Source organism: Styela clava, chromosome 3 (genome assembly GCF_964204865.1).
Source record: "Styela clava chromosome 3, kaStyClav1.hap1.2, whole genome shotgun sequence".
NCBI classification, from domain to species: domain Eukaryota; kingdom Metazoa; phylum Chordata; class Ascidiacea; order Stolidobranchia; family Styelidae; genus Styela; species Styela clava.
Window position 1 is genome coordinate 21,062,295 of NC_135252.1, and position 25,452 is coordinate 21,087,746.

Sequence of the window (25,452 nt, forward strand, 5' to 3'; positions counted from 1 at the left end):
TTAAATTTAGGAATTTAGCTCATAGCCCACTAATTAATATTATCTTCTATGCAGGAGGTTGCAGGGCTGAATTCAACTTGCAGCCTTACCGATCACCTGACGATGCTCATTTATTTTGGCTCGAGCAAGTCTTCTTGAAATGCTTGTGTGGATGGAAACTACCTATATTTTTTGCCTTCCTCCGATTTTAGACAAATTTATTCTGAGGGATTTCGCATATAATTCTCACTGATTGTTGGCTGTTTATAATTCCTATTGATTGTGAATTCTGATTATAACAATGAGTTGAAAATTTTTTTACCTAATTTACTGGCACCTTTTTCTTGTCAATACTCCAAGCTGAGGTAATAAACATGACAATACATTTATGTCATCTGGAAGCAAAATATGCACACTAATTAATAGTTTGGCACATTGAGATAATACATCATGACAGAACATACAAGTTAAAGATATGTATGACCATCACATGGTAATTGAAATTAAAAAAAATTAATAGGGGCTGTGGAGTATGTAAAGTTCAAGACAAAGAAAAGAACAAATGTTCATAGCTCATGAACTCTCAATTTTGCCTCCATTGCTTTGTGAAGGCCAATATATTTCGAGTGGCTGAATTGGTTTACCTTTATGATAGCAACGATTTTGTATTTAATATAACGAGATTATTTCAATTTAATTGAAGTGATATAATTTCCCAAAGCAATGCTTGAATCGTCTAGAATAGATCAGTGGTGTCAAACTCATGGGTTTTCGAGAGACGCATTGCATTTTGAAAATTGTAAAAAGAGCCGCAAACAGTTTTTGATAATGTTTACTTAAAAGATATTTTTAAGATAGTTTTAGTTTGTGACATATATTGTGATGCAACTAAACAGTTGGATTAAGTTTTATTATTTTCTTCAATTTCAAATGCAATTACATATTAATATTTGCATTCCACTATTATTGCAACATTTGCAAGTTACAGTATTTATTATAAAAAATCGTAAAATTCTATGTACAACCATCAAAATCATTTTTGAACAAGCTTTGAATAAGGAAAGAATAATACATACACTAAAAATAACTTAATCTAGTTATATGAACCTAAAATTAACAAAAATACTACAGTATAAACTCAATGTTTTAATAATTACATTTGTCCTGGCGTTTGGCATCTTTTTTGTGTCACCAGCATACTAAGGCCAGTCTGAAATGATTTTATAGTACCAACTCTAACTAACAAGGCCACATGATCATGGGTTTATCTGGATCTTTACGAATGTTGAATTAATTCCAGTAATGCAAAAAAGTTACTTTTATCATTTCATGTATAGATCAGTAAAAAAACAAATGACAGATTTTTTCGACAAGACATTTCGCACTACATTGCGTGGCATAGGATTGCTTGAATTATTATTGATATTGATTTTTAGTAACTAAGTCGTTGTATAATTATATTAATATACAAACACATGGAAATTTTCTGTTCGAAGTTGGTCTTCGAATTTGTCATATTGACTGCTGAGCTTATTGTGTTTTTTGATTGTAGTGATGGAAATATGACAAATTAAACAATGTGCTTCAGAATTTTGTGAAGAGCAGAAATGTTACAACTCCCATTTTCTTCGAAAATGCCACCTTCTTCATGTACTTTGCGTTTAATTTAATTACTCAAGTGTTTTATTCAAGTATTCTTTTGCTAGCTTGATGTGTATTCTTATTTGGGTCAAAATGTGGACAAAAAAAATTAATATTCCAAAACTACTTTCAGTAAATTGTTTTCTGTGTGAATAATCAATTTCACTTTAGAAGGTTTGAAAAATCTATTACATTTAGATAAAAAAAAAAACTTCCAAAATACTATTACAATTATTGTTAAGCGTTCGAAGGCCGCACTGGAAGTTCTCTGGGGCCGCGAGTTTGAGATCCCTGGTCTAGATTGAAGTTGTTCAAAAAATGTATGATAGTATTTTATCATGAATGATGATTATACCCCTTCCGGAATTTCTTCTATAGTACTACCAAAAGTTGATGAACCAAATATAACACAGGTGCAGTGAGGTACCCGTAATCCTCATTTCCAAAGCTGTTTTAAGTATGTCTGGCGTGTTTTGTGCCTTTTTACAAATAAGACCGCTTATGCAATCTTACGCTTTGGAATTTTTAGTTATTTTCCTCAAGCCCTGCAGGATGTGGGGGCCATACACAACTCTACCGGAGGGTCAAATGTCTTTGCATGCTTCCATAGGTTGTTTTTCTTTTGCAATTTTCTATTTTCAATTGCATTATATTTCTTGGAATCACACTGTCACTGATATGTCGCCAGACTTCTGATATCTCCCCGTCTGCTATAGTTGTCCTGTGAATAAATAATAGGAAATTGAGATTAGACGAATAGTTGAAAGTTTTGCTTTATGTCGGCTTAATTTCTTGATTGATATACTTACTATTTCTGCTATTGCCTCTTGTGCTGCAAGAGTCTCACAATGCTTAGACAGGTTTGTCCACAACTTTCACATCTGAAGAAAGAGAGGAGATTTATTAATTTTCGTTAAGAATAAATAAAGCAGTCTATATGATTCAGAATGGAAAAGCTAATAAATCCAATATCTCGTGTTTTATTTAAAAAATATTTTACTGAATTTGGTATATAAACCAACTAATAAAAGGGTTTAGTCAGAAAATTACAAGCATTCGTGGCTCCAAATACTTGAGAAATCAGACTATACAACATAGACCGGTATGAGTGAAATGTTAGGTGAACTTGTTAACACTTTGATTCAATACGCAAATAAAAGTGAATGCGTAATAGTATGTTACAATGAGCAGCAATCAACAATGAGTATATATCCTCACTGATTAAAAGAATCTAACTGGAGGTGCATGAACTATTTGAAACCATAAGGGGTAAGTAAATATGTAATTTCGGCAAATGGGCAACTACGTACCTTACTGAATTAATAACTTCGTAGTATTTGACAAAGGCTGGCTTTCCCACATGTACTTAACAGTGCGATGCCCGGGTGTGATATACAACAATAGTATTCACCTTACCTTTTACCGATTTCATTTTACCCCAACTTTCAAAAATATCATTAAAATCGACAACAACTGTCAAAGCAGGCACGAACACCATTCGTGCTACGCCTTGAAAGCAGCACACATCCGCTCGTTTTCGTCTCGTCAAGTATGTGCATTGGAGCGTGCTATCGAATACGATCTTCGGACAAAAATGCCGGAGTTGCGCATCATGTTGTTTAATGTCATTGGCACAACCAAAACGTCGAGAAAAACCGCGATGTTCTCGGTCGATTGATAGATGTTTTGAAGTTCATTGGTTGTCACGAGCTGTCCCTCCGTGGGCACGATGAACGGGCTGGCCCTTCTAATAGAGGGGTATTTTTGGATATGGTGGAATACACCGCATCCCTAGATACAGTATTGAGAGATCATCTAGATGCCGCAACTGTTTCGAAAGGGACATCTAAGGATATCCAAAATGATTTGCTCGACTCAATGTATAAAATTTATTTACAACATTTGGCTCTGGAAATTGAGAATTGCCAGTTCCTTTCGATTCAGTCTGACGAGACAACTGACATCACGGTCGTTTCCCAACTGGCTGTGATTTTTCGGTTTGTGAAAGATGGTAAACCTACCGAGAGATTTCACAGCTTTGTACCAATCGTTGATCGCACGGCTTGCGGGATATCGGCTGTACCGAAAGAAGTGTTACAGCCTTACAACGCGAAGTCAAAATTGATACCTCAAACTTATGACGGCGCGGCAGTCATGAGTGGGTCGAAACATGGTGTTCAAGTTTATATAAAAGATGATTTTCCTCATGCGCATTTTTTACATTGTTATGCACACCAATTTAACCTCGTTATTAAAAACATGTGTCTTGATACCCCTTTCGTCCGTATATTTTTTGCAAATGTTTCGGGGTTTTCTTCATTTTTTTCCGTTTCGCCGAAGCGCTCTGACCTTCGCCAGATATGTAGCCGCCGTCTCCCAGCTTGTGCACCAACACGTTGGAACTTCCAATCACGCGTGGTGCAGGGCGTGTCCGAAATTAGGTCTGAGCTCATTGAGTGTTTCAATGGCATTCAGAGCTCCCCGGTTTGGGACGAACGCTCTGTGAGGGAGGCGGCAGGTCTAAAGCGTCTGCTAGAAGATGGTGAGTTTTCATTTTTTCTCGCTTTTTTCTCCACAATATTCTATCACGTGGATGTATTATACGGCGCATTGCAGTCAAGGCTAATGGATGGAGCGTCTGTGTGTAACGTAATACGTAGTCTTACGTTCATTCCACTGTGTGGCGCTTATGCGTTGCGCATTTGTTGTGTTGCCACGTGTTTTTGATTACTTGTTCTTTTTTTTAAGTCGTGTCTGTTGCATCGGGCAGACTGTTCTTTTCTGTTCTCTGACCTTGATGGCTGGGTATCGTATCCTAGCGTTGAATACAAAAGTGCACCGTGAATATTTCTTGACTGTTTATCGTGTGAACCTGTGGACTGGGGCAACAGAATAGCCGAGTATTTGCCAGTATTCAAAAGTCAATTAAGCTGTCGTTTAGCGAGGAAGTAGACGGTCTTTTCTACACAGTATATCACCGTCGAACGCCATCGCCTAAAAACCCCGCTACGTTACATGTGCAGTCGTGTATTTCAGACTTCTGCGATGCTGTATCTCGTATCCGGGAAACAATAAAATACGACGACACTTGGAGTGCTTCTTTACGCCGCGGGCAAACAACGCAGCGTTTGATTTTGTCTGCAAAGGAATGCTGTGACATTCTGGTGAATCAAATAGGCGATCGTCTGCGCACTGAACACCTTGCCGCGTTCTCTTTGATGAACCCCAAAAATTTTTCAAAATTTGCACGTCAATTTCCCATCCATTTGTTGGCTACTGTCTCCAAATTTTACCCCATGATAAACGTGGGTAAATTGGAAAATGAATTGCGATGTATATACACCAATCAAACTTTTTTGAACATCACATCAACTTGCGCGCTCTATGGGTTCCTCATAGATAACACTCTAGTAACTACCTTTGCGGCGTCTGCAAAATTTCTGGACATCATTTTGACGACGCCTATTTCTTCCGCCGACGCAGAGCGAACATTCAGCACGCTGAAGCGTATTAAAACGTATCTCAGAAACACAATGAAGCAAGATAGATTAAATTCCTTGGCTGTTTTATCCATTCACAGAGACGTTATTTCTGGGATGCATGACTTTAATCAGCGCGTTATTGAGCATTTTGCTTCCAAGAAACCGCGGCGTGTTGCATATATGTTCAAGCAGAAGAAGTCTAGCAGCATATATATATATGAGTGAGCGACGCATGTCCTTATCTTTGCATAACTTTCCTTTCTTCATAGTAACGTTTTAAACCTTATTTTAGGTTTTGTCTGCTTTCCCGAAGTTTCTGTTAATATGTCATTGTATTTATCTGGGTAAATATTGCCTTTCCTTTTGAAAGAGGTTTCAAAATAAACTATGTCTATATTTATTAATCCCTTGACTTGGACCGGTTTTAAAGACACTTTCTTATCGTTAAAAATTGTCGCTTTTGCCGATTGGTTGTTACCGATAGAATGGTTTTTATACTCATAAAATGATGGGAGAACTTACAGCGCTCATCCTGTCCCCGTAGATGGGGGTGACTTGGTCCCGCAGTAGCTTGCCCCGGTTGTCAAAATGACCACGCGCCGCCACTGCTAATTATAATTATGAGATGGAGGTAAAATGTCGCGATTATCGTACAAACATCGGCAAAATTGAAGAGTGTGAAATTTTTTCGAAAAGCCTTCGAATTAAATAACAAAAACTTCGATTTGTCCTTGTTTTAACCTGAACCGTGTTTCGAGTGGTATAATTAGATTGAATTTATCGTGCATGAGTAAAATTGTATGAGCTATTTTATTCAATGTTCTCCATTTTCTACACATGTCCGCTGCGCGAACTTGAGTTAAACAACCTAACTACTTCGTTAGGCAGCGACGTACGTTGCAACGTAGCAGTTCTGCGTTCCTTATGAAAAACACATATCTATCGCTTTCTCTCGCAAGTGTGAAACGTCATTAACCTAAAGCAGGGACCTCCAATACCGCTGGTGTCATGGTTGAGATTTCTCCAGAATATGCTAAAATAGTACGATGTTAAATGTGAGTTTTATCGTGTTATTTAACATCAAGAGTCCGGTACGACAAACTGTAAAAAGTAAAACAAAAATTTCCAACTGTTATTTAACTTTAACACGTTCATATTTCATTCTATTGTAATAATTAAACTGTAAATTCAATCATTTCGTTTCGCGTTTGTATTGCGACGAAATGAACAAGTTTCGGCAAGATCATTGAAGTGTGAAGTTATGAATCATTAATTCTGCATATGTGCAGTTAAAGCAAAACTAGATTATCATAAACTTTTTATAAAGAATTAAACCCACACGCAATGTCCACGAAGCGTAAATGTTCGGAAGAGCACAGAATATTTCAAGAGAAGTGGGAGGATCTGTATTTTGTTTCAAATTATAATAACAAGGTTCAGTGTCTCATATGTTGTGCAATTATTGCTGTTGGTGACCGTACATTTGAACCCACGTACATTTGAACCCATGTGTATATCCGCGGGTTCAATCTATATTCGGGTGCTAAAACCCATGGGTTAGGGTTAGTATGGGTTCAACTATCCGTAAATAAAAAAAATTTCCATATATGCAATAGCATGCAGGTGCAATTGTCATGGGTTCAAATGTAATGGAACCATTGTTGTTCGAAAGTAATACAACATTCGATGACATTAGGACTCATTACATAGAGGGAAAACACCAAAAAACTATACTGAAACAATTCGTCACGAAAAGGCATCATTTTGCTGGTTTTGTGAAAGGTTTGGTATTTTCTAGCCGTTTGTTATTAATACATACGCTGGTACGCAGCACTCACCTCATGTCAGATACGGGTACAATCGCATCAATGTCCACAAATTTCAGTCATGCTCTCTTGTTCGATCAAACATTGTGATGTTCAATTGGTTTCCACGAAATGCAATGTGACGCCCGAATAAACTCGGACATTTTCTGTCGAAATCAATATAACGTTATACCTTTTTTTACGAATGCATATTTTTGCAACGTTGTAGTCAGGTAGTAGGCTGACCACGAAGTATAAACTTTGAAATCGAATTGTTTTTGAACAGGTCTAAACTGCGACAGAAACAATTGATAGATTGTACAATTGATTAATAATTTACGACATATAGTTTATAGGAATACTCTTACACAAGACACATCAACGGTCCGCTAGGTTGTTTTAATAGCAAATGGTTGCGTGAGGAATATTTTTATTTACAGTGTAAACAATAACCAGGACTCATTTTATAACTTACAGGTCTCAATACAATAAATCCTAGATGACGAATTCATCTTCGTTATTTATTTATATGATTAAATTTATTTTCGACAAACACTTGTTGCTTGGCTATTTATTGCACAAGTTGTAGCTGAGGACAGATAGTAGGCTAATCACGCAAGTCTATTTGGCGATAACTTGGAACTTGGAACAAAATTGAATTGTTTACTAAACAGATTCACACACGCACTCCGAAACATTAAAACCCCGACAGAAACAAATGATAGATTGTACACACATACATAAACGGATCTGTAACACAAATCATAAATTTCAGTACGTGAAGGCCTCCCACTCCGAGCAAACTAAGCAATTTCATAAAACCTACTACAGTTTAGTTCTTTGTGGTTAATTTACGACTCATAATGTATAGGAGTACTCTTACATAATGAAACTTATCAGTAGTTGGCACCAGGTCATTTAAATGGCTACTTTTATTATTTACAATGTAAATATTTATCTGTGCCCTGTATAGAACCTTACAGGTCTTAAATACAATTAATCCTAGATGGCATACTTATTTTCAGTACATACTATTGTGTACATTAAAATTTCACATTGTTTGGATTGTCTGGCTATACAGGTGGATAAAACATATAGTATATCATTACGAGAAAGCAGATAGAGGAGGGTGGTCGTAATGAATCTGCACTGATTTAAAGCTTCAGGAATGTTTGAGCCAAATCGCTTGCCATTTGCAACAACCAAGTCGAGTAGATGGCCATTTTAAATTTTTGTACAGAACTAGACAATAAATACATTATGAATCTGGAAATTCTAATAGCTTTTTGAAAGATTTATGAAAAATTGTATTCGATGGTGAAGTTCATGGAAAATAATTTTTCAAAATGTTTCAAATCTTAAAGCCAGTTGTTCTATTCTTGTAATAAAATATTCGACTCTCAAAATGCAGCGAACAGTTTTAGTAGGATGGACCATCCATATTGCTGAGCATCCGAATAATCGTTTCCTTCATATCTGTATCTTCAACTATTTTTTCGAGTTTTAGTCCTACAAAACATAGGCTGGGAACACTATCTACCCCGCCCACGCCAAGTCTTTCGCAAGGAAGCTATTTCGTGCTCTTCCGGGTTTATGCGGCTATAGCAGGGTCAGGGGGCAATTACTTTCCTGAGTGGGCCGGATGCGGATAACAGACTTGGTTACTGGGCCGGATGATAAAAATTCAGTATGATCAAAAACGGCTATTTGCAAATACCTAGAATCCTGGACACAATGATCAATGGGCCATTATTACAGGGGCTGGCAAATTACGGCAGCAGCGCAAAGAAAGTTGATAGAAAAAAGACTTAACAGCTTGGCTATAGGGGCTAGGATAACGTTAATATTAAAGATAGCACAATGTAACAATTGCGGTCATGATGACCGTATTTGATAAATAGGTTATTCAAATCAAAGAGAATAAATGGTGCGCATTCCTGTCGATTACGAACAAAATTACTGTAACTTGGGATTTAGGAGGCAAGTGTTATTTGATTAATTTTATTTTGTATCCAAAATATGAAACGGAATATCCAATGGCAACAGTCGTCGTGATTACCCATTTGTTGAAATTGCCGACTTTTCCACCGTTGATGGTTTTTCTGTTGCGCAAAATATTCAGTTCAAGACTATTACGAGAATTAAAAATGTCTTGCCATATCAATTTAATATATAATAGGATTAATTCAATTATATATATATTAGGAAAAGTAGCGATCTTGGTCATTTGATTAATTTGAGCCACTTAAGATTATTTTTGAGAAATCACCATTTGCAAAATTCCAAGGTCGGTCATAAAATCACACGAGTACAATTCAATACGATAAAGTAAAAGCATTGCAACTTTGAAATAATGCGGCGATATGGCGCAGCACGAACACATATTTTGGGAACCGCTGGGACTTGCTATAGTTTCCGATCCGATGAAAAATAACGAAATTTTTGGGATTTACCAGGTCAAAAATAGAGCTTTGAAAACGAAATTTATGATGTTCTGCATTTTATTTTGTGATATATATATATATATTTATGACTCCGCTCCTTTCTTACAATAATCACTTCCTCGTTTTCAGTCGCTAATTGGATTTGCGGATTAAATTTTTAGTTTGGAGTTAGTCTCTCGTTTCAGATGACCACACAATAAGGAGTTTTGCACACTTCACGCACAGTTCCAAGGAAATTATTTTCTTGACGTCCTCATAATACAGGGATAATTCCCTGTAATATAGTTTATCGATATATTACTGATGTTCACGAACACGCGCGTAGCAAAATGCAGATAAAAATGCTAATATGTCAGGAGCTGGCGTTTTTGAATTATTGTACAGAAATTATTCAGATGGTTTTACGTTTATGTTCAGGGCTGATAGTACGTGTGGAATTACAATATTTACATTTGCGGACGATTTGTTGTTTCTCCGATCTCTTCAACGATAATTTTTATGCATGAAAACTATAGCCTAATTTCAGCACGAACAAGTGGGCCGGATAAAACACTAAAGTGGGCCGAATCCGGCCCGCGGGCTGTAATTTGCCCACCCCTGGGCTATAGATATTGAGGGCTAGTATATGCATGAGTACAAGAACTAATAATTGTTTAATAGGCATAAAATTTCGCCCTTTTTCTTGTTTGGTATCACCACTGTAAATGATTCTCCATTTTAAATACAATGAGATTCAGACTGAAATCGATTCTGTAATGACGTATAAAGTATTCCGTACCAGCTATTGTCATATTTCTTCATGTATAATACGCAACTATACATGATACGCGGGTGAATTTTAGCATGCGGATCGGCACTCGGCAAGGCTAAGTTTTATATCGCCTAATATTTGCAAGGCGACCTACAGAATACCCATTATAGCTAGCCTTATATTAATGATGTGCAACGTTTATTTCAGCGTTTATTTTACATATCTATTTACTATAACCGAACAAAATTATGCCAGCCATAGGAATCGATCTCGGGACAACAAACTCTTGCGTGGCAGTGTTCCGAAATGGAAGGGTATGTTGATTGACAAAAAATATTGCTGATAAATATTCTAGGCCCATAATGTATGCCGTCGGGGAAAAAAGCTCTTGCGCCGTCAATGGATTTAGATTTTGCTATAGCCTACCTAATTTCGTAGCAATCAAACTCGGTGATGTTTTGAAATTAGATTGTCTAATGCATTCAATATGTACGTGAATTAATGATTCACTCAGACTTTCAATAATCGGCACACTTAATTTCAAAACATCAAGACAAATTGTATCCGACTCTTTGACAAAAGGCAATTGCTAAAATTGAAATTGACTACATTTTAGTTCAAACACGGTTACGAAGAGGCGTCCTCCTTTCGGAGCATAGTTCAACTAAAGCATTTATATTTAAAACTCGTTTGAAAATACAAAAAATTTAACAGGAGCACGAGTGATCCAGAAGAGCACTAAACTATCATCCAGATTCATGATAATTTTTGAGTGCTCCCGTAGAATGTGAACCAAGATGGCGGACACCGGAACGTAGTATGTGTACTAGATTTGGGTTAGGCCACAATTTCAGGTCGAATACTACGAGAGTCATTTGGCAAGTCACCGAACTCGTAATAGAACTAAAATAAAGAAAATCGGAATAAAATTATGGCCTAACCGGGTACACATACTACGTTTCTGTGTCCGCCATCTTGGTTCACATACTACGGGAGCACCAATTTTTGTTTCATCACGCAGGTTGAAATTATCGCCAACGATCTTGGAAATCGAGTTACTCCGTCCTATATATCGTTCGCGAGGGGCGAAAGACAAGTCGGTGAAGCTGCTAAGGAAGATTCGACGGAAAATTATGAAAATACTCTTTACCGTAAGCATTCTGATTTTTTAAAGCACCTGGTTGTATCAGTTTTGTGATCGTGATAGCCCTAGTGGTTAGCTCATGACCCGGTGCATAAAAGTAAAAATCTTACCAAGCATGGAAGCTACTAAAGTAACAGTGGTTAATTGTACAAAACAGTATACAGAGTAAAGAGACGTGAACACCGGATGTTAAAATGATATCATAAAAAAGTTAGGATTGTATTTTTAGAAATCAAGCGTTTGATTGGACGAACCTATGATGATCCTTCGGTTCAAGCTGATATGAAGTTATGGGGATTTACCGTTATTAACGATGATAACAAGCCTAAGATACCGGTAAGTCATTTAAAAAACAATACAAAATATATTATAATTTTTTTTTTTCAAAATGTTGTTTGAACTCATATCAAACTCATGCCAAATCGCTGAAAAAATTTAATAACTTCCAGGTTGTCAACAGCTCAAAGGGAGATCTATTCTGTCCAGAACAAATAAGTGCAATGATTCTGGAAGAGATGAAAAACACAGCTGAGGCTTTCTTGGGCGAAACCGTAACTGATGCAGTGATTACAGTCCCTGCATATTTCAATGACGCACAGCGGAAAGCAACTAGTGATGCTGGAGTAATAGCAGGTCTCAATGTTATTGGCATGATCAATGAGCCGACTGCTGCCGCTGTGGCATATGGCCTGGATAGACAGGTAATGGGGTTTTCAAGTTTTTTATAATTTCAAAATATCTTAATTGGCTTTATATGCACGTCACGTTAGATGCGTATCTAAATAGATGGATATACAAAATTGGCAGGCTGTACACGCATGAATGATCTGCGGTATATATGTATTGGTTGATTAGCTGCAATTCTAATTACTATTTTTTCTCTAAAATTAAATATATATATACACTGCGTGTAAGCTGGTATGCCAGAGTAAAGCAATATACTCCCATATATATATATATATCTATATATCACACAGAGCGAAAATGAGCGGAATGTTCTCATATTTGATCTCGGAGGAGGTACTTTCGACGTAACCATTGTGAAAATTACAGGCCACAAGTTTGACGTAAAGGCAACGGGAGGTGACACTCACTTGGGAGGTTAGAGGTTTTATATGATTATTGTGACCAATCTCTTGTTCTTTAGATTTAGCACCTTCTCAACTTACATACAGCTTACAACTTACAACGCTATATACAGGTGAAGACTTTGATAACACACTTTTGGAATATTTTGTTTCCGAGTTCAAACAAAAACACGGCGAAGATATTTCAGAAAACAAAAGAGCATTGAATCGTCTTCGAGTGGCGTGCGAAGGAGCAAAAAGAAAATTGTCTTCTACAACACAGGCTAAGTATGTTATAGTTCAATTTTATTGTAGTATTATTTTCATTACATTCACCTGCATTTTTTGTTAACCGTCTTCCCATTTTTATTTGGGTACTCCCGTACTGTACCAGGTGTCCCGTGTGTACCAGGTTAGGTTGTGTCATAATTTTATTCCGGTTTTCCTCATTTTAGTTCTATTACGAGCTCGAGGACTGTCTGTGTTAGCCAAGTTAATATACCCTCTACCCATAGGTTTCAGCCCCTTTACAGTTTACACAACTTAGTGTAAAGTAGGCGAACAAAATTAGTTACCATATTGGTACACACGCGTCTGGAGCGCCTTCATTTGTATTTGTGTATTATAAAGTGGTGGTCGTATGCAGAGCTTGAAAATAAACGCGTACATTACAAAAATCAAAATTGGTTTCATAAATTGCGGTGAAAACATGAACAGTAAAAGCTTGGAGTAATGACGGAAATATGTATTTGCTATTTCCCTCCGAAGTTTAATAATTCAATTTAGTTTCAAATCGGGTTAAATTTATGATATATATAATTAACTAGATAATTAAATGTTTCGAAAGGAAATCGGCCAGAATATTTGTTAGTTTGATGAATTCAAAGGCTCGAACATACTTATGTCATGCTTTTGCTTTCGAAGGGTTCAACTCGATGCTTTGCAAGACGGATACGATTTTCGCAGCAATATTTCAAGAGCAAAATTCGAAAATCTGAACTACAATTTTTTCGAGAGAGTCTTTGATACCGTGAAGAATACTCTTTCTGATTCTGGACTCAAAAAGGAAAACGTGAGATACGCACGAAGCATTAGCATAATTAAAATATTTGTTTTCTTGTAAACTACGGTTGTCAATATTCCGCATAGCCAGGGGTCACCAAACATTTTTGACCGCGGGCCAGGTATGACTCAAACTGTGTTGAAACGGGCCGGACAAAAAGTTTTGTCAATGCAATACAATAAATTCACAAAAGTTGAAAAATTCATTCAATTTATTCAACAATATAACGTAAATTCTACATTTCTGAAGACTCGAATATTAAATACTATCTATATCACAGAATATAGATCGAGAACGTCATAGCAAAACAGATATACAAGATTTCGAGATCTATACAACGATCCCGAGTTTAGCTGTTAGCAAAACATTGTTGTCAAGAATATTCATTAAAGCAGCACAAAAGTTAATTTGACTTGTGAAATTGGAGCAGTACGCGAGGGATTACGTTACTATTAGCGCAAAATGCACGTCCGACGTTCATTTTAGCACAAATACGTACACCGAAACTGTTTCACCGAAAGCACGCGCCACGAGTGTAAAACGTTGCGTACCGGTAGAGAATTTTAGTCTATTTTATCACAGCTATTTCTAGACTAATTTTTGATTACTACTATTAAACTACAAATTCTAAGAAGGCAAAACGATTTGATTCATACTTAAATTTCCGAAACACAACCAAACACCGAATTTTCCGAAACACTAACGAATAGCATTCGAAATCGCAAAAAACGAGGTATTGTTTACAATCACGACTGAAAATCTGTCTGAGTGTGTGTCTTAGCGGATGCGAAAAGCCACATTGTTGAATCTCCGCTCTAGGAGGCCTTATTATCAGGTTTTCTGTTTAGACCAGTTGTTCTGAAACTTTTTGAGCCCCCATTTTTTTTCTTTGAAACAATGCTTTTGTGATGGGCACTGGGCAGGTTGCTATATATTAAGATGGCGCTATAAGAGTGTTGGTCTCATATCGTCATTGCTCAGATTGTTTAGGCATAAAACGCTTCGGAGGACAACTTCGCCATTCACTGTCGTATGTATAAAGCCGAATAATGGTTGGTCATCATACATTCTCGTTTTCCCCCTCAGTTTGCAATACCTGGTAAAGTCAAACTAATTTTTAAGTAAACACCCAATAAACCTATCCTTTAACGTATTTTCTGCTTAAACGTTTACATAAAACACGTAATATTTCAATCAATTGTTTACTTCATCCCTATTGAGCGATGCCAAAATTATTTACTGTGTGTTGAAAATAAGCAACAATTACAGACTTCTTGGCTTGCCTAACGTTTCAAACAAAGGTACAAATAAATTTATGTAAATATAAAAGCAGTTCATTTTTTAATAGTTATTATGCATGTGGACGTTTCTCCGGCCCTTGACCGCTGAAAAATAAATTCGCCAAGGCGTCTGCGATTGCCTTTTGTTAAAATCTCGATTGTTTTCGTAAGCGTGGCGTGCTATTTAAGCCGTAAAAATCTTGATTTCGCTGTTTATTCTCCCCAAATCAGAAATTTCCCTTGACATATTCTCGTGTCGCGAAGATGATTATAATTACTTTTTTGTTCTCGGAAGGAACCATGACACCTCTGAGGAAGACGAGTTGGTTTTTATTATATAATCATCAGCGACGAGATGCTAAAGATGGAATAAAGTAGTGAATCTGCAACCAAATATTTCTTTATTGTAAAAGCGAGATTATAAAATGCTAAAAATAAAACGGAAAACACCATGAGTTTTGTTTTGGGGTGGACCGCGACAGATTAAATACACAGACATTGACATTGCGAATTCTATAAATTCCTTGTGCTTGCGGCACACCAGTAGTGTTCCAAAACTACCGACTTGAAATAAATTTTACTCCGTGGGATTTTATCGCAGACTAAAGAATTTATGTAACGGTGTTTAAATTAATCGAGCATTGCAATAGAGCGAAGTAAGGCAGAAATAGAGCGTTGCAGGGACAGCTCATAATGGTGAAATTGGCAAGAATACAAATCAAAACAAAATGTAATCGGGCACTTTGCCACACATTTTTATGGTTGCGGATTACCGTGGTATTTTGGAGTAGTAGTGCTTTTATTTCATCGACGAAATCGCAGATTTAATTTATCACAAGTAAATGAATAAAGCGACCATTTTAAATAAGTATATCGGTCATGGATTGAATATTTTATTCAACATGAAAACCATTACATATCCGTTGACAAAGTCGGCTCTTATAACGACTGGCGTAATCTCGAAGACTGACTCAGGATCCGTACCGCGGGGTTTCGAGTCGATGAATATGTACTTAATTGTACTAAATTAAATATACTATCTGGGATATTATACCAGATCTTTCTAATGAAGACAACGAATTCGCATGAGTGCAATATATATCAAAACTAAATATAATTGAAGAAGCCGGTATTTTTAACGAACGCGGAGACCGTTTCAGGAGCAGTTACATGTAAATTTCCGATTCCATCTTGTGACCTCTCGCGCCCCTCAGTTTAAGAACGACCGGTTTAGACGTAGCGTCTAATTAAACGACTGGATCAATCTAGATGAATTTTTTTACGTGGGTTATACTGTCACCCTAGTATTATGAGTTTTATAGAAAGTCCAGATGGGTGGTTTAGTTTCCATGGCAACAACGAAAAACGCGCCGGTTGTTAGGAAATTTCCAGTTTTTTTTTCAATTGGTCGCCGTTTTCTCGCTAACCAAAGCGAAAATTAAAATTCCAAGAATGCTACCTTCCGCATAGCAAAATACTCTTTCCAATAAGTCGTCTTTGGTCTCTATACTCTATAACTGGAGAATCCTTTTTAGTGAACATTTTTTAATTACTTTTAGCCACATATCAGTCACGCGAGTATGTCAACGCAACGCGCAGCGTTTGAAATAAACTCAACGGAACACGCAGCGTTTGAAATGAACTGGCATTTTTAGTAGTGTCTCCTATTACCCGTTAGTAAACGGAAATGACGCGGCCTCAAACAATGGCGGAGATCCAATTGGGGGCCTACCGGCTTGTTACGTTACTTTTTCGCATTCCGCTGATTGGCCAATGTTACGAAATAAACAAGGAAGTCGATTTTCGGGAAAACGTCCCTTGAAAATTTTTTTTGCCATTTTTTCGTGTTATTGCGGGCCAGATGAAATGACGCCTCGGGCCGGATCCGGACCGCGGGCAGTAATTTGGTGACCCCTGCGCTAAGCTATTGGATTTGTGGACCGCTTTAAAAAAAATTCTATGACATGTAAAAAAAATCTATGCAACTGCCAAATTAGACCAATCGCTCTAGTACAGGGGTTCTCAACCCGGGGTTCGCGAACCCCCATGGGTTCACGAGACGATTTTCAGGGATAGTTGGATGGCAGTCGAGTTTTTTTTTTTTTTTTTTCCAATATTCTTTAACAAAGGAAAACTAAGTAACTACCAGGTGAAAATTAATGCCAATGGACCTTCCTCGACCTTTGACCGCCGAAAAATTCTTTTTATGTTTTACCATTGCAAAATTTTCGGGGCTATTTTAAGAGTGCTTTTGCGAGTTGGCGCCTGTAATACGGGGTATGTGTTTCAAACCATCATTATGATTCATCGCATACAACAATCTGTTTTTTAAAACTACCGGTAAAGAATTTTGGCCTAGTCTATCACAGCTATTTCTACACTAATTTTTTATTACTGCAATTAAATTAAAACTCCTAGGAAGACAGAGTGATCATTGATTTATGTAATTTATATTTGAGTTTCCGAAACACAACTAAAAACTAACGAATGAAGTTCAAAAACGTGAAAACGAGGTAATGTTTAAAACCACGCTTGAAAATCTGTCTAACTGAGAAAAGTGTCTGAGTAGATGCGAAAATGGAGCATTGTTACGTCACTTTTTGCCTCTTGCTGATTGACCAATGTCACGAAGTAATGCTCGGGGAAAGGTCCCTTGGAACTCAGCGTAAATTTTCACTGATCTAGCGTTGTTGTGATTGTGACGCAACGATGTGAAATGCACGACTTTTCAGCCAAACTGGGAAATCTCAAAGACAATGTGCCGCGAGCATTGCAGAAAGTGATGAAACTTGAGAGATATTTCAAGAATTCATTAGTTTCGTGAAGGACAAGAGCAATAACATCAACACGAATATTTAATTTAGTTACAGCAGTTGGTCAACGAATTGTCGTTGCAGCAAATTGTCAGTCAATATATCACAACTTTGTTTGGTGTCTGATTATTGGGGATTCGCGTTGATTGTTTGGTGACTCGTGACTTAACAGAAACAAGGTTGAGAACCCCTGCTCCAGTATAACTATTCAACGACTGACTTTTCTAACAGACTGTGCACAGAATACTATAACGATAAAATGCCATTATTCAACGGCTGACTTTTTTAACAGTATGTTTGCTGATTGAAATCATGGTACTTCGATAATGCTACCTAACGATCGTCATATAATCTAAGAGTACTAAGGATGGTTTATCGGTTTAACGTTGTTAAATGGTTAACGGTTACAAGAGGGCTGTGCAAAATCTTTTTATTCAATTCGAATATTTTCCATGTTTGTGTTCATACTCCGTCCGCCTTCTAAAAAGTCTTTAAACAGAAAGATTGTTATTTTGAAAAATCAAAATGTTTTTATTTAACTGAGCGTTGCGCTCCTTGTAATATACTTATAACCATATTAATGCTAGCATAGAATTTCCGATCAATAATATATATAAGTATATATATATGGCTAATAATTTTGCCGTATTCAAATAGATTTACCGATAAATTAATGCGTATGCTTAGCATAAAATTATCAAGTCACAATCTGTTATATTATCAAAATTAAAAGTAACAGTAGGCAAAATTGAACTAGATAATTTGGAAAGGTTCAGGCAATGTCTGATTCTATTATTTACAACAGATGTGTGTAACCTTTAGAAAAGGAGGGCCAGATACAAATGACTAGCTGGGACCGAGGGCCGACTTTAAACGAATTCAGTGAGAAATTCGCAACCCGAATTCTTTTTCCAAATTTGCTTTACTGGAAGTGCCAGTAATTCGAAGTCAATTTTCGAAGTATTCGTCTATCACAATGGTTCTCAACCTTTTAATGACCGCGTACCACTTTACTGTTTTTTACTGTGGCCGTGTAACACCGACAAAGCTCCTTTTTTGGCGTCGGGAAAAATACACAAGAAACGTGCTATGGGAGTATTTTATAATGTGGCACTACATCCTTTGTGGCGTAACACGCAAAACGGACAAAAACATGCCCATATCGCTTCATTTAGGGTTGGCAATGGAGAGCTAGGGCGATCTCTAGAGACAAGGACTGACAGCGCACCAGCGCTATGGACGTTTCCCCGACCATTGACTCCGGAAAAATTACCCCTATACTTTACAATTGTAAACTTCGGTGACCGTACATTTGTCCCACGTACATTTGAACCCATGTGTATATCCGCGGGTTCAATCTATATGCGGGTGCTAAAACCCATGGGTTAGGGTTACTATGGGTTTAAATGTCCGTAAAACAAAATTTCTCTGGGTGCAATAGTATGCGGGTGTAATTGTCATGGGTTCAAATGTAATAGAACCGTAAACTTCGTGCTTATCCTGAGTGTTTTGATCTGTTGGCAAATATGAAATGGTTTACGTGTTTGAAACCCTCATTTTTATTAAAATCAATCAATCATGTGCCGTTTGCTGGTAGTGATATAATCAGGGCTGCCATAACGTCCTTATTTCTAACATTTGTCTTTATTTTGAAGGTATTTGTTTTAGAAAATAATTTTGTCCTTATTTCTAGGAAACGTCCTTATTTCGACATGTTTTCTTATTTTACGGGTAGAGGTTCTAATATCAGGCACTTAGATTCGTCAAATCGAATGATTGATTTTCTAGAAATGATATTTTACAACCTCACTGATTGCTACGTGCATTCATTACGTAATAATAGCAAATTAATTGACACAGTGACAAAACAATAGCCTACCGACCAAAATCACTGCGTGTAACCTGAATCAAAATACAACTTGAAAGTGAGATGGAATCCTTTGCAAAGTATGATTAGGCACGGGTCGCACTAGCATGAATACATTTTGTTTATTACATTTCGTTGTTTGTTATTCTATTATTATGTTTCCCTGATGTCCTTATTTTTAGATTCATATCGATGGCAGCCCTGGATATAGCTAAGTTTATCTTTGTCCATCGCAGCATTTGCGAGATTCAATTTCGATTACTGCAACTAAAGTAAATTTTCGCGCAAGACATAATGACAATTAAGTTAAATAATTCACAATCATTTTATTGAAATACAACTGAGAACAGACAAATATCACCCAAAACTACAAAAAACCAGGCAATGTTTGCAACCATGCTTGAATATCTGTCTGAGCGACAGAAGTGTCTGATCGGCTGGGTGCAGGAAGTGCAATTGTTATGTGTTGCGTCATTATTGACTTATTGCTGATTGGTTATAGTTACGGAAATAAACAAGGAAACTGATGCTTGGGGAAACCTTCATAAACGGCATATTTTAGCCAACTGAAAAGTTAATTGTTGCAATAATTAAAATCTGCTCGCGTACCACTTGAAAAGCCCCCGCGTACCGCAGGTTGAGAACCACTGGTCGTCTATCAGAACCAACCGATAAGGTTTTGTGACGCCCATTTAAAAAAAAAATTCGTTCAGCCAAAAAGTGTCATATCTGAAACCATGACTTTTTTCAATCATTTTATCTTAGTCGAAATGTTTTCGGTAAAAATCGCTAAGATTCATTTCCAAATACTTTGCAGTCAAATCTGTTTTATATTAGATTAGATTTAGACAATTGTGGAACCAAAACCATTCTAGCTTCTGCATCTCTTAATTGTAAAATTCTTCAAACTGCTCTCTGATTGTCTAACCTTCAATTGCCCTTCTTTACTAGTTCATTAGCCTATGCTCTGCAATTTACTTAAATTGATCACAGCTCAGCAAGTGACAGCTTTGTGAATTGCGTTTTTCGCTTTGTAACTTCATAGGCATAAATTATAAATTTGACCCAGTTACAGACGCAAAATTGCTCGTACGAACAAGATTAAACTGACTCAAAAACTCGTTTTGCGGGTCGCACACTGTTCACAATTGGCACCTCAACGCGGGCCGCAAAATTTTTTTGTGGGCCACATTTGGCCCGCGGGCCCTAGGTTGCACACCCCTGATTTACAATATTTGAAGCATTCGAATTGCAATGTCCACAATACAAATAGGATTAGTTCCTAAAATTATATCAATTTTCTTCAAAAACTATTAAAACCTCTCTAAACTGAATACAAAATTGCACTATTTAGATTGACGACGTTGTTCTTGTCGGAGGCTCCACGCGAATTCCAAAAATTCGAGAAATGCTGGGAAAGTATTTTGACAACATTGAGCTAAAAAGAACTATCAATCCTGACGAAGCAGTTGCTTATGGTGCAGCCGCATATGCGTTTGCACTTGGTTCGGACGAGGATCCTGCTGTAAGTTGGCATTTTTTTGATAACTTTGTACCGCTGAACCAAGCTTTACACCAGGACTTCCCAACATTGTCCAAGTGGACCCCAGGGGTCCACGGCGCGATTTCAGGGGTTCCACAGATAAAGTGCTAATTATATCAAATGAGACAATTTTACTCTTCTTATGTTGTTGGATAAATGAAAGAGACCCGAGATATCAATGCAACTTAAAACAGGGTCTATTTAGTCTAAGAGTTCACACAAGAAAAAAGTAATCGGAAATTTAATAAGAAATAATAACTTCGAGTAGATAATTTGAATAACCTCTGTACCAGGTAAAAACAAAAAAATTGACTACTTTACAAAAAATACGATGTTTGTGGATGTCCAAGATACCAGGATACTTTCTACCAAATGTTGTTAAGTCATTCTAAAATCTTTCGACGCAATAATTACTATGGAAGCTTATAGTGATGCTTACACATAGAACTGTTTAATCTATAAACTCGGGATTTATAATGCGGTTGTTAACAGTCAAATAATAATATTGTAATTATCTCAGCTGAAGGGTTTCGTTCTTGAAGATGTTATTCCACTTTCTATTGGCATCAGAATGTATGACGGAACAATGGGTTTTGTTATTCCACGAAAAACGAAGATTCCAACCAAATTATGGGAAACCTGGCATACCTCGGAAGATAATCAAACAACAGTGTCATTTAAGGTTCGTCTACGTAACATATTTCAAACGACAATAGTATATTAGTTATTAATATATAATTAATAATTTTGAAATTTATACTGCACAGATATATGAAGGTGAGCGCACATTGGCCGAAGAAAATCATTTTCTTGGGGAATTCACAATATCGGGAATTCCACCTGCACCGAGGAAAAAGGGACAAGGCAATGTGTTACTCGAAATTAACGCATGTGGAATTCTTCATGTCAAAGTGATTGAGAAAATCACTAAAAATTCAAATGAAATAACGATCGCAGGAGCCAAAGGACGATTGAGTGACAGTGAGATAAAACGAATGGTAATCCATTAAATTTACAGATTTGCCAATTGCATAAACAAATACGAGAAGAAAATTGGCCTGCAACATAATCGCGTATTAATTACCATAAAATTTCCAAATAGGGGAACAGAGAACAAACTGCAATTATCTTAACATTTTACATGTACGATATTATTTTCAATAGTGTGATTGAAACATACCTGCAAATGTATAAAACAAAATATTTTTTGAAAGTGTTCAGTCAAAAATGCAGCCGGACCAAAACCGAAATATACAGAAACATAAGTTTCACGTTAGCACAAGCAATTCTGAATCTCTTATCTCTCTATGAAGGTACAAGAAGCAGTAAAGTTTAGAAAAAGGGACCAAGAGCTGAAACAGAGAAGTGACGCAAGAAATGCGCTTGAAGACTACGCGTATACCGTAAAAGAAGGAGTGGATCAAAAACATCTAACAAGACAACAAAGGGAATCAATAATGAGCAAAGTGACTGAAATTCTTCAATGGTTGGATATAAACATGGTAATTGTTAATAAAGTTGACATCCATGAATTTTAACGATTTTCAACTAAAACGGTTGTTCAAAAACGTTATAACACTAATTGTACGCGAATCCTATGTTTGTTGAACTTTGTTTTCGTTAAAATATTGGTGATTCTGTAACCCAGGGGCGTGCAACCTTCATTAAAGGGGGGCTAGATACGGGCAGCACCTCCATTTAAAATATAGCCTTTCTAGTAGTTGCAGACACAAAAGTTTTTTTTGTTATTGATCTTACGGCATTGTTAGGCGTCTATGCGGAAATGATGAGTTGAAACGCATAAATTTCTGAAGAAACTGCTATTCAAATTTTATGTCACACCGACCTTAAACGAATTCAGTGAGAAAAACGTTTTCATTACATTCTGTATTTTGCGACAGGATTTTGCTGGTTAGTTTTGCTAATAAAGCAGTGGCACTCAGATACTGGCATAGGCTTTGCGACGCAAAAGGATTGGTATTGCTCCCACGTACCAGAATAACTAAACTAAAATCTCGTTTCGCGGGCACACTATTCAAAATTGGCCATATTTCCACGGGCATTGTGGGCCGCAGTTTGCACACCCCTGCTATAACCCATTGGAGCTGAAAATCATATGCTTACTCAATATGAGGTATGAGGTGTTAAAATATTTGCTGTTTTTGCGTGATTTAAAGATAAGTATTGAGGGCGACAAGTTTCATGAGTAATCTAATCCGTCTATGTTGTAATTTTTCCTAGCTCGTATGAATACATGATACATAAAGTTCGTTAAGTCAATTAATATTTATCCGAGCACTTTCAAATTTTTAAAAAGTTCACATGTCACTTTTTTTTTTATCAGACAGAACTTCCGGAAAGGTCTGAAATAGAAGCAAAGAAAAGGGAATTGGAGAGAGTAGTTGAATAAGTTGATAAACTTTCCATTATCTTGCATATGTGCATACGGTTACATTACATTTGAACCCACGTACATTTAAACCCATGACAATTGCACCTGCATACTATTGCACCTATGGAATTTTTTTTGTTGTACAGATAGTTGAACCCACACTAACCCTAACCCATGGGTTTCAGCACCCGCATATTGATTGAACCCGCGGATATAGACATGGGTTCAAATGTACGGTCACCGTACATACTAATGATTACAAAAAGCTTAATAGAGATGTTGATATTTGCTACTTGTTGATACAGTCAATATGCCACGATTTTGCATATGTATATACTCTAAAAATCGCCGGATATTCCGAAGCAAGTTAATTTGAATACGCACACGATTATTCGTATATATATATATATATATATATATACTATAGCTCGTTTTTTCAAATTGTTATTGACATAAAAATGTTATTGAGATACGGCAATATTTAATTTCAGCGAGTTAAAGGGAGCCTGTTGCCTGCAGGGCTATAATTTGTTTACGAATATAATTTTTTTACTAATATTATACGAGCTGAAAATCCCTTGATTCACCTAATTTCCTAATTGCAATTATTAGACAGCAATTTTATTTTTAGCTTTATGACTTTGACATTATTGAGCTAACAAATGTTTCATAACCCTATTGTGGGGATGGGAAAATTACGGTCCGTGGGTCGGATGCGGCCCATCCGAGTGTTTCATTCGACCCACTTGTGTCTGTTGAAATTACGACTATAATTTTTATGGATATTAATTTCCGTTGAAATATCGATGAAATAATATAATATCGACTCCGATTGTTGCTTTGTGCTTCTTATTATTATATAAAGGATAGCCTAGCTGTTGTAAATAAACTGTTTTCTATTCATAGTTTTTCATATTGAGTTTTGATACTTCAAACCAGTAACCAAGTCTATTATATTGTAAATAAAATAACTCGTGTAATCAAACTTATTGCAATACTTTGAGAATCTTTTTAGGAAATGGTAATTATTTAGAGATAAATGAATAGAATATATTTATGTCAACATAACTGAGGAGTGCTCTAGGAAGCAGAATATGTTTCATAAAAGGAGCGAAAACAGAGAAAATTGCTTTTCTAATCTTCAATATATTTGAGTAAGGCAATTTAAGTTTAGCTCTGTATCGGATATTAATTTTTCGTGTGAGATGCTATAGTATGCTACGCTATAGTTATACAAACATGAAAGTTTCTGTAGAATTCTATTTTTTATGCGACGCTTATTTACGCCCTTCGCAAGAAACGGAGCCCTGTGCAAGGAGTCGTTGATATCCGACGATACGTGGGGAGCTACTATTATATGGAAATTCCGGAATCTCTCCGGTTCGGCATTGTCTTACCAATTTATTGGTGAGGTGGAAGCATGAATTCAAACAGCAGATATATAGTCTGCGATGCCGACACGTTCTACCACAGACATGGGCAAACTGCAAATTTTGATGTTGTATCTAAAATATAGCTCAAGGAATTTGTTGAGATTGCGATTAAAATTAGTTTTGCCACAAGGCTTATTGTTTTCCGCCTTTGTTCTTGTAACACCGTAAATATTGTTCATAAAATGTAACTTCTTACGTCACACTTACATGGCCTATCAGTCCAGGTGGGCAAAACCTCTGGCCCCTGCTCGAAAAACCTCGCCCACCCCTGCTTTAACGGCTCAATTAACAGCTACGTCAATCCAAGAACGTGTGGCGACATATCCGGTATTTTTTAACATGTTTGAAAATTCATTGAGCTGTTATAAAGAATTTTCTCGTATAGGCGTAAAATATAAAATTACAGTTACATACAAAATACCGATGATAATCAAACAACGGTTATTGCGATAATTAAGAACTTTCCGTTAAATATTTTTAAGGTAGGAAATTTATACAGTGAGTTTACTAAATGAGAAATTAAACTAAATCTTCCCTTACCCAACAAATAATAAATGCTAACAGACATCAAATGCCTTGCCACCGCTATCATGTACTCTGATGTGTAACACTATGGTTGAGATATAAGATGTCCATAAAGTGTTAAATTATTTTGAAATTGCAAAAGAAATTTATCGATACCATTGAATAAAATAAAAATACTTACCAATTACTGATTGAAAAACAACAAACCTAACTAGGATATATT

The 25,452-nt window shown here is 36.6% G+C and overlaps 1 protein-coding gene and 1 long non-coding RNA gene across 2 annotated transcripts; one reads left to right on the plus strand and one right to left on the minus strand.

Moving 5' to 3' along the window:
* Nucleotides 1-1,915: 1,915 nt before the first annotated feature.
* LOC144420764 (uncharacterized) lies at nt 1,916-3,246 on the minus strand. The gene is made up of 3 exons (XR_013474729.1): nt 3,037-3,246; nt 2,430-2,501; nt 1,916-2,341 (listed from the first exon to the last, which is right to left on the minus strand). It is a non-coding gene; the product is annotated as an uncharacterized LOC144420764 (long non-coding RNA).
* Nucleotides 3,247-10,316: 7,070 nt separating this feature from the next.
* On the plus strand, nt 10,317-23,766 carry LOC120343534 (heat shock cognate 71 kDa protein-like). Its single transcript, XM_078110759.1, has 12 exons — nt 10,317-10,416; nt 11,124-11,253; nt 11,476-11,582; nt 11,696-11,947; nt 12,224-12,347; nt 12,448-12,601; nt 13,238-13,385; nt 20,691-20,861; nt 21,400-21,561; nt 21,647-21,877; nt 22,193-22,381; nt 23,224-23,766. Exons 1-12 carry the CDS (start codon nt 10,351-10,353, stop codon nt 23,287-23,289), a joined length of 1,800 nt encoding a protein of 599 aa, XP_077966885.1. The 5' UTR covers nt 10,317-10,350; the 3' UTR covers nt 23,290-23,766.
* The last annotated feature ends 1,686 nt before the right edge of the window (nt 23,767-25,452 follow it).

Excerpts from the sequence above, each read along its gene's own strand:
- LOC120343534 (XM_078110759.1), top strand. The coding sequence starts at position 10,351 with ATGCCAGCCATAGGAATCGATCTCGGGACAACAAACTCTTGCGTGGCA. Across the intron at positions 11,583-11,695 it reads ATAACAAGCCTAAGATACCG|GTTGTCAACAGCTCAAAGGG; the intron begins GTAAGTCATTTA and ends AATAACTTCCAG. Across the intron at positions 13,386-20,690 it reads CTGGACTCAAAAAGGAAAAC|ATTGACGACGTTGTTCTTGT; the intron begins GTGAGATACGCA and ends TGCACTATTTAG.